At 47.5% G+C, this 9,625-nt stretch overlaps 1 protein-coding gene across 1 annotated transcript in view; it reads right to left on the bottom strand.

Moving 5' to 3' along the window:
* The window catches only part of LOC106599067 (dynein axonemal heavy chain 6), a 165,886-nt gene that overhangs the window by 40,598 nt on the left and 115,663 nt on the right, over positions 1-9,625 (bottom strand). Inside the window, exons 55-60 of the mRNA XM_082973945.1 lie at positions 8,842-8,944; positions 8,469-8,627; positions 8,200-8,323; positions 6,451-6,647; positions 4,480-4,683; positions 1-72 (exon numbers count right to left, since the gene is read on the bottom strand). The exon at positions 1-72 is cut by the window's left edge and continues 54 nt beyond it. Of these exons, the coding sequence (XP_082830071.1) occupies positions 1-72; positions 4,480-4,683; positions 6,451-6,647; positions 8,200-8,323; positions 8,469-8,627; positions 8,842-8,944 (859 nt within the window). The remainder of the gene's footprint in view (positions 73-4,479; positions 4,684-6,450; positions 6,648-8,199; positions 8,324-8,468; positions 8,628-8,841; positions 8,945-9,625) is intronic.

The raw sequence follows: 9,625 nt of genomic DNA, 5'->3' as shown, positions 1-9,625 counted from the left end.
GAAACCAGCGTCGGTCAGCTTGATCACCTTCAGACCGTTCTTGGTCTCCTTGGAACGGATCCAACGGTTGGCCTGGAGACGGACCAGACACAGTTGTATAAAGCATTTTAAATGAGGGATTATTTGTTTTGTTTCAGGTTGGTTGTGATTGTGTAGCTAAACCATCTCAATGCCACAAGGGACAGAACTTCCATATTGTCACTTTAAAGTATTCATGTGACCACCATTGAGGGGTCATGAAAATTCCTCTCATACCAGAAAGTCACTATATTGGCTTTGATGACCAAAGTTATTTTTCTGTGGCTACATCTGCTAAAATAACAGTTGTGTTGTGGCTCAAACCCTGACTCCCATTCCCAGACCCCAGCCTGGAACAAACCCTGACTCCCTTTCCCAGACCCCAGACTGGAACAAACCCTGACCCTGACCCCCACTCCCATTCCCAGCCCCCAGCCTGGAACAAACCCTGACTCCCATTCCCAGACTGGAACAAACCCTGACTCCCATTCCCAGACTGGAACAAACCCTGACTCCCATTCCCAGACCCCAGCCTGGAACAAACCCTGACTCCCATTACCAGCCCCCAGCTGGAACAAACCCTGACTCCCTTTCCCAGACCCCAGACTGGAACAAACCCTGACCCTGACCCCCACTCCCAGTCCCCAGCCTGGAACAAACCCTGACTCCCATTCCCAGACCCCAGACTGGAACAAACCCTGACTCCCATTCCCAGACCCCAGCCTGGAACAAACCCTGACTCCCATTCCCAGACCCCAGACTGGAACAAACCCTGACTCCCATTCCCAGACCCCAGCCTGGAACAAACCCTGACTCCCATTCCCAGCCCCCAGCCTGGAACAAACCCTGACTCCCATTCCCAGACTGGAACAAACCCTGACTCCCATTCCCAGACCCCAGCCTGGAACAAACCCTGACTCCCATTCCCAGACCCCAGACTGGAACAAACCCTGACTCCCATTCCCAGACCCCAGCCTGGAACAAACCCTGACTCCCATTCCCAGACTGGAACAAACCCTGACTCCCATTCCCAGACCCCAGACTGGAACAAACCCTGACTCCCATTCCCAGACCCCAGACTGGAACAAACCCTGACTCCCATTCCCAGACCCCAGCCTGGAACAAACCCTGACTCCCATTCCCAGACCCCAGACTGGAACAAACCCTGACTCCCATTCCCAGACCCCAGACTGGAACAAACCCTGACTCCCATTCCCAGACCCCAGACTGGAACAAACCCTGACTCCCATTCCCAGACCCCAGACTGGAACACTCGAAGGACCGAGTGTCGGCAGGTTTTCGCTCCTCTCTTGTACTTGATTGATGAATTAAGGTCACTAATTAGTAAGGAACTCCACACACCTGGTCGTTTAGGTGTAAATGAAAGGAAAAAACTAAAACCTGCAGACACCAGGCCCTTCATGGAATGAGTTTGACACCCCTGGTGATTCAGAATCATTCTCATCGACATGAATGAAAACTGACAAACAGAAATGCACTACATTTGAGTCAGTCGACAGACAAGCCATGTGTGTGTGAGTCTATTTGTGTGCGTTTGAGATGGTCTGCGCCAGCCGAACAATGAAGTGTCCCCATGCTAGGCTGTCAGCAAGCCTCCCTGCCTGCTTAACTCCCTGCCTCTCCCCATCTCCATCACGGCCTGTGCACGGCAGACAGAAACCAGTCAACAGACCGCTCCCTGGGGCAGCGGCCCAAAGAAAGAGAGAAGGAGAAAGAAACAAAAGATGACAGGGAGCAACATAAGAGGTGTCAGGGGACTGGAGCTAAGAGTCAAACTACAGAGTGGCCAAGCGCATGGAGTGAGTGTGTGTGTGTGTGCGCGCACGCGCGCGTGTGTGTGTGTGATTACAACACAGAGAGAGTGGGAATAGTCTTAGTGTCTCAGGGCTGTTGTCTCCTGTTGTTGCCTTGTTCCAGGCTGGGGGCTGGGAATGGGAGTCAGGGTTTGTTCCAGGCTGGGGGCTGGGAATGGGAGTCAGGGTTTGTTCCAGGCTGGGGTCTGGGAATGGGAGTCAGGGTTTGTTCCAGTCTGGGGTCTGGGAATGGGAGTCAGGGTTTGTTCCAGGCTGGGGGCTGGGAATGGGAGTCAGGGTTTGTTCCAGGCTGGGGTCTGAGAATGGGAGTCAGGGTTTGTTCCAGGCTGGGGGCTGGGAATGGGAGTCAGGGTTTGTTCCAGGCTGGGGTCTGGGAATGGGAGTCAGGGTTTGTTCCAGGCTGGGGTCTGAGAATGGGAGTCAGGGTTTGTTCCAGGCTGGGGTCTGGGAATGGGAGTCAGGGTTTGAGCCACAACACAACTGTTATTTTAGCAGATGTAGCCACAGAAAAATAACTTTGGTCATCAAAGCCAATACAAGAATATAGAAAATTACAACTAGAAATACAACTTGACAAGTAGCCTATTACAAAGTATAAGATGAATAAATATTTGCAACACCATCGCATATAAAAGGTACCTGTGATTAAACAATGTGTTATAGAATCTCAATCAAATATACAGTTGAAGTGGGAAGTTTACATACACTTAGGTTGGAGTCATTAAAACTCGTTTTTCAACCACTCCACAAATTTCTTGTTAACAAACTATAGTTTTGGCAAGTCGGTTAGGACATCTATTTTGTGCATGACACAAGTAACTTTTCCAACATTTGTTTACAGACAGATTATTTCACTTATAATTCACTGTATCACAATTCCAGTGGGTCAAAAGTTTACATACAGTCAACTTTGTGTGCCTTTAAACAGCTTGGAAAATTCCAGAAAATGATGTCATGGCTTTAGAAGCTTCTGATAGGCTAATTGACATCATTTGAGTCAATTGGAGGTGTACCTGTGTATGAATTTCAAGGCCTACCTTCAAACTCAGTGCCTCTTTGCTTGACATCATGGGAAAATAAAAAATAAAAATTGTAGACCTCCACAAGTCTGGTTCATCCTTGGGAGCAATTTCCAAATGCCTGAAGGTACCACGCTCATCTGTACAAACAACAGTATGCAAGAATAAATACCATGGGACCACGCAGCCATCATACCGCTCAGGAAGGAGATTCATTCTGTCTCCTAGAGATGAACGTACTTCGGTGCGAAAAGTGCAAATCAATCCCAGAACAACAGCAAAGGACCTTGATGCTGGAGGAAACCGGTACAAAAGTATCTATATCCACAGTAAAACGAGTCCTATATAGCCATTTTGCCACAACATTGGAAATATGCTTGGGGTCATTGTCCATTTGGAAGACCCATTTGCGACCAAGCTTTAACTTCCTGACTGATATCTTGAGATGTTGCTTCAATATATACACATCATTTTCTTTCCTCATGATGCCATCTATTTTGTAAAGTGCACCAGTCCCTCCTGCAGTAAAGCACCCCCACAACATGATGCTACCACCCCCGTGCTTCACGGTTGGGATGGTGTTCTTCGGCTTGCAAGCCTCCCCCTTTTTCCTCCAAACAAAACAATGGTCATTATGTCCAAATAGTTCTATTTTTGTTTCATCAGACCAGAGGACATTCCTCCAAAAAGTACGATCTTTGTCCCATGTGCAGTTGCAAACCGTAGTCTGGCTTTTTTTATGGCGGTTTTGGAGCAGTGGCTTCTTCCTTGCTGAGCAGCCTTTGAGGTTATGTCGATATAGGACTCGTTTAACTGTGGCTATAGATACTTTCGTACCTGTTTCCTCCAGCATCTTCACAAGGTCCTTTGCTGTTGTCCTGGGATTGATTTGCACTTTTCGCACCAAAGTACGTTCATCTCTAGGAGACAGAACGCATCTCCTTCCTGAGCAGTATGACGGCTGCGTGGTCCCATGGTGTTTATACTTGCGTACTATTGTTTGTACAGATGAACGTGGTACCTTCAGACGTTTGGAAATTGCTCCCAAGGACGAACCAGACAATTTTTTTTCTGAAGTCTTGACTGATTTCTTTTGATTTTCCCATGATGTCAAGCAAAGAGGCACTGAGTTTGAAGGTAGGCCTTGAAATACATCCACAGGTACACCTCCAATTGACTCTAATGATGTCAATTAGCCAATCAGAAGCTTCTAAAGCCATGACATCATTTTCTGGAATTTTCCAAGCTGTTTAAAGGCACAGTCAACTTAGTGCATGTAAACTTCTGACCCACTGGAATTGTGATACAGTGAATTATAAGTGAAATAATCTGTCTGTAAACAATTGTTGGAAAAATTACTTGTGTCATCCACAAAGTAGATGTCCTAACCGACTTGCGAAAAATAGTCTGTTAACAAGAAATTTGTGGAGTGGTTGAAAAACAAGTTTTAATGACTCCAACCTAAGTGTATGTTAAATTCCGACTTCAACTGTACATACGATTGAATCCAGAAGAGATGAAAAGTGTGGTAATACAAATACTTCTAATTGATTGATTGGTTGAATGATTTAAGACAAAAAGCACTGTTTTGCTGTCGTCTGGGTCACCTGATCCTGAGGGTCGATCATGAGTGGCCAGCGGCGTCCACGGGTAACCAGGATTCCATTCTCAGTGGAAACGGTATCGCGGGGCAACCCCTCGGCGTTCCACAGGCGGATCTCATAGGGGTCGCCCAGGATGTTGATGAGGCTGAAGCTGGCACTGATGGGGATGCCCAACTCCTGGCATCGCACAATCCACTGGTCTATCAGCTACACACACACACAGCCACACACACACACGCTTATCAACAATCAGAGAAGTGTATATTCAGGATGAATGAACATTCCCAAGTTATCTGACTGCATAACCATCTGCCATAACAGAGACGGTGGTAGTATTGACAGACAGTACAGACACAGTGGTAGTATATTGACAGACAGTACAGACCAGACACAGTGGTAGTATATTGACAGACAGCACATAGACAGTGGTAGTATTGACAGACAGCACATAGACAGTGGTAGTATTGACAGACAGTGGTAGTATTGACAGACAGTACAGAGACAGTGGTAATATTGACAGACAGTACAGAGACAGTGGTAGTATTGACAGACAGTACAGAGACAGTGGTAGTATTGACAGACAGTACAGAGACAGTGGTGGTATTGACAGACAGTACAGAGACAGTGGTAGTATTGACAGACAGTACAGAGACAGTGGTAGTATTGACAGACAGTACAGAGACAGTGGTAGTATTGACAGACAACACATAGACAGTGGTAGTATTGACAGACAGTACAGAGACAGTGGTAGTATTGACAGACAGTACAGAGACAGTGGTAGTATTGACAGACAGTACAGAGACAGTGGTAGTATTGACAGACAGTACAGAGACAGTGGTAGTATTGACAGACAACACATAGACAGTGGTAGTATTGACAGACAGCGGTAGTATTGACAGACAGTGGTAGTATTGACAGACAGTACAGAGACACTGGTAGTATTGACAGACAGTGGTAGTATTGACAGACAGTACAGAGACAGTGGTAGTATTGACAGACAGCACAGAGACAGTGGTAGTATTGACAGACAGCACAGAGACAGTGGAAGCATTGACAGACAGCAGAGACAGTGGAAGCATTGACAGACAGCACATAGACAGTGGAAGCATTGACAGACAGTACAGAGACAGTGGTAGTATTGACAGACAGTACAGAGACAGTGGTAGTATTGACAGACAGTACAGAGACAGTGGTAGTATTGACAGACAGTGGTAGTATTGACAGACAGTACAGAGACACTGGTAGTATTGACAGACAGCACAGAGACAGTGGAAGCATTGACAGACAGCACAGAGACAGTGGAAGCATTGACAGACAGCACATAGACAGTGGTAGTATTGACAGACAGTACAGAGACAGTGGTAGTATTGACAGACAGCACAGAGACAGTGGAAGCATTGACAGACAGCACAGAGACAGTGGTAGTATTGACAGACAGCACAGAGACAGTGGTAGTATTGACAGACAGTACATAGACAGTGGTAGTATTGACAGACAGCACAGAGACAGTGGTAGTATTGACAGACAGCACAGAGACAGTGGTAGTATTGACAGACAGCACAGAGACAGTGGTAGTATTGACAGACAGCACAGAGACAGTGGGTTGAGGTGAGTGAGGGCCATTAGGCCAGAGTGCCAGTATGGGCAGGGAGTCTGACACAAGGTCTGGCTCTCCGTCTGGCCCGAGGGAGACAGGTGGGCATACAGACACTGTCTGGAACAGGCAGACTTCACTGGGTTTGGTTCCACTAGTGTACGGAGAACATCCGGCAATTTTTAGACGCAGGACGCAAAAGTAGAGTACAAGTATATAACAGATAGTAAGAAATGTGTATAAAGTAACATCTCTTTAGAGGCCATACATACCAGGTGTCTCCAGCGCAAGGGGAAGGCTATGTAGTTTAGAATGGTTATAATGCAACATACTGTGGTAGGTTATAGTGAGAATTAGCGGGCTGTATATAAAGGATGTACCAGTTGTCTGTAGTGCATTGTGAAGGCTCCGTAGTATGCCACGCAGGCTGCAGCGATGAAGACGTTTCCCACCACGTTATGGATCTCCTGTTCAAACAGTTCGATGCTCTCCTGCCAGCGAACCTGCTCATCCCCCAGAGCTGCTGTCAGCTTCCCTGCACGGCCCAGCCTCGCCTCGGTCAGAGCCATGGTCTTAGCTGGGGGTGAAAGGGGGGGAGACGGTAAGGGGAGGGAGAGGATGGGAGGCAGAGAGAGTTCATGTAGCAGACAGCACACAGAAGAGATTACAGTAGATTAGTCCTGACATGTTCCTGGAACTTGGGTTTGTCTTTGAAAACATTGTGGGAACTTTAAGTGCCAACATGATGGAAATCATGTGCCAAAATCTGTCAAACTCAGTCTTACCCAGATCCTCCTCTCTAACTCTTACCCAGAACCTCCTCTCTAACTCTTACCCAGAACCTCCTCTCTAACTCTTACCCAGAACCTCCTCTCTAACTCTTACACAGACCCTCCTCTCTAACTCTTACCCAGACCCTCCTCTCTGACTCTTACACAGACCCTCCTCTCTGACTCTTACACAGACCCTCCTCTCTAACTCTTACCCAGACCCTCCTCTCTAACTCTTACCCAGACCCTCCTCTCTAACTCTTACCCAGACCCTCCTCTAGAACTCTTACCCAGACCCTCCTCTAGAACTCTTACCCAGACCCTCCTCTCTAACTCTTACCCAGACCCTCCTCTAGAACTCTTACCCAGACCCTCCTCTCTAACTCTTACCCAGACCCTCCTCTAGAACTCTTATCCAGACCCTCCTCTAGAACTCTTACCCAGACCCTCCTCTAGAACTCTTACCCAGACCCTCCTCTCTAACTCTTACCCAGACCCTCCTCTCTAACTCTTACCCAGACCCTCCTCTCTAACTCTTACCCAGGCCCTCTCTAACTCTTACCCAGACCCTCCTCTCTAACTCGTACCCAGACCCTCCTCTCTAACTCTTACCCAGACCCTCCTCTAGAACTCTTACCCAGACCCTCCTCTAGAACTCTTACCCAGACCCTCCTCTAGAACTCTTACCCAGACCCTCCTCTCTAACTCTTACCCAGACCCTCCTCTAGAACTCTTACCCAGACCCTCCTCTCTAACTCTTACCCAGACCCTCCTCTCTAACTCTTACCCAGACCCTCCTCTAGAACTCTTACCCAGACCCTCCTCTCTAACTCTTACCCAGACCCTCCTCTCTAACTCTTACCCAGACCCTCCTCTAGAACTCTTACCCAGACCCTCCTCTCTAACTCTTACCCAGGCCCTCTCTAACTCTTACCCAGGCCCTCCACTCTAACTCTTACCCAGATCCTCCTCCCTAACTCTTACCCAGATCCTCCTCTATAACTCTTACCCAGGCCCTCCTCTATAACTCTTACCCAGGCCCTCCTCTATAACTCTTACCCAGGCCCTCCTCTATAACTCTTATCCAGACCCTCCACTCTAACTCTTACCCAGATCCTCCTCCCTAACTCTTACCCAGGCCCTCCTCTATAACTCTTATCCAGACCCTCCTCTATAACTCTTACCCAGGCCCTCCTATCTAACTCTTACCCAGGCCCTCTTCTCTAACTCTTACCCAGGCCCTCCACTCTAACTCTTACCCAGGCCCTCCTCTCTAACTCTTACCCAGGCCCTCCACTCTAACTCTTACCCAGGCCCTCCTATCTAACTCTTACCCAGGCCCTCCTCTATAACTCTTACCCAGACCCTCCTTCTCTGCGATGCTCTTGTCAAACTGGTCCTGGAGGATCTTAATTTTGTTCTGTACTTCCTGTAGCTGGGCCTGCTTCTCCTTCAGGGTTGCCATGGTAGCATTCAGCTCCATCTGCAGCCAGAAGGGTGGGATATAAAAACAAATACCTAATACAGTACTTAGTAAAGAAGATCTGACACAGCAATTCCTGTTGACGTTTTCTCTTCCAATCGGAACCAGTGGGGGGATGGCGTGCATGTGTGTGTGTGCCACTGACCTGTGCGGCGGCCAGTCTTTCTTTCTTGGGTCCGACCTCCTTGAGGACTCTGGAGTAGAGGTCCATGGCCCGGACCCACATACACATAGACTTGCAGGCCTTGGACACCTTTTCCACCTTCTCAGGGACAAAGTCCGGGTTGTTCACGTACTTCTGAAGCTAAAATAACCAACAACAATTAAAATCATCATTATTTAGTTTGTGTCCCAAACGGCACCCTATACAGTGCACTACTCTTGACCAGAGCCCTATTCCCTATATAGTGCACTACTTTTGACCAGAGTGAGGGGGGTTCTGCAAATGCAGTGAAATAAATACAAACAAATAATGAAGCCAATACAGGAATACAGGAATGTCCAAAAGAGTTAGTGACCTTCTGGAGGATCTGGGGCTTAATGTTTTCCTTGTCATATTCCATCAGCTTCCTGAGGAAGTAGGAGTCACCCAGCACCTGCTTGGCACTGGACCAGTCTGGTCTGGAGAGGTGGGGGAGAGAGAGAGAGAGAGCGAGAGAGAGAGAGAGAAAGTTGAAGTAAAGAGAGAGAGAAATACAGTGTGTGTGTGTGTGTGTGTGTGTGTGTGTGTGTGTGTGTGTGTGTGTGAGAGATACAGCTGGAGTCATGCTAGCTAACAGGCCTGCTATGAGTACAGACAGGAAGCAGTAGAGAAAACACCAGCCACCGATCCAGATGACATATTATTCCATCAGACAGACAGAGACAAGAGGACATGATGATTCTTCACTATCTTCTTGTCAAGCAGAGCAGTAGTAGAGTACTGACTGACCTCAGCCAGTCTCCCATACTGGACCCTACAGCTACCTTCTGTCTATGGGTCAATGACAACATATTCCCTATAGGGTTTGTATGCAGGGATGGTAATGTATCTAGCCCAGTAGCCCAGGCTAGTACTGATCAGCTTGTAGAAAATGTACCCAACTAGCCCACCGGCTAGATACATTTTGTGTGTATGCATTGGGAGTCACTGGTACATTAGTATCAGTTGTTGCTACGTTAGCGATCCATCCATTGGCAGCCTCATATGGCATTAAGTTCAACAATAATATGCTATTAGCTAATACATTAGTTAACCCTTCATGGACTGACTTGTTGCAGAGACAATGATTATGTTATCAATCTGTATCCAAGCATCGTTAG

This window comes from Salmo salar, chromosome 04 (genome assembly GCF_965601325.2).
Source record: "Salmo salar chromosome 04, fSalSal1, whole genome shotgun sequence".
NCBI lineage: Eukaryota > Metazoa > Chordata > Actinopteri > Salmoniformes > Salmonidae > Salmo > Salmo salar.
Note: the sequence above shows the minus strand (reverse complement) of the source record. Positions and strands in the feature narration are given on the sequence as shown.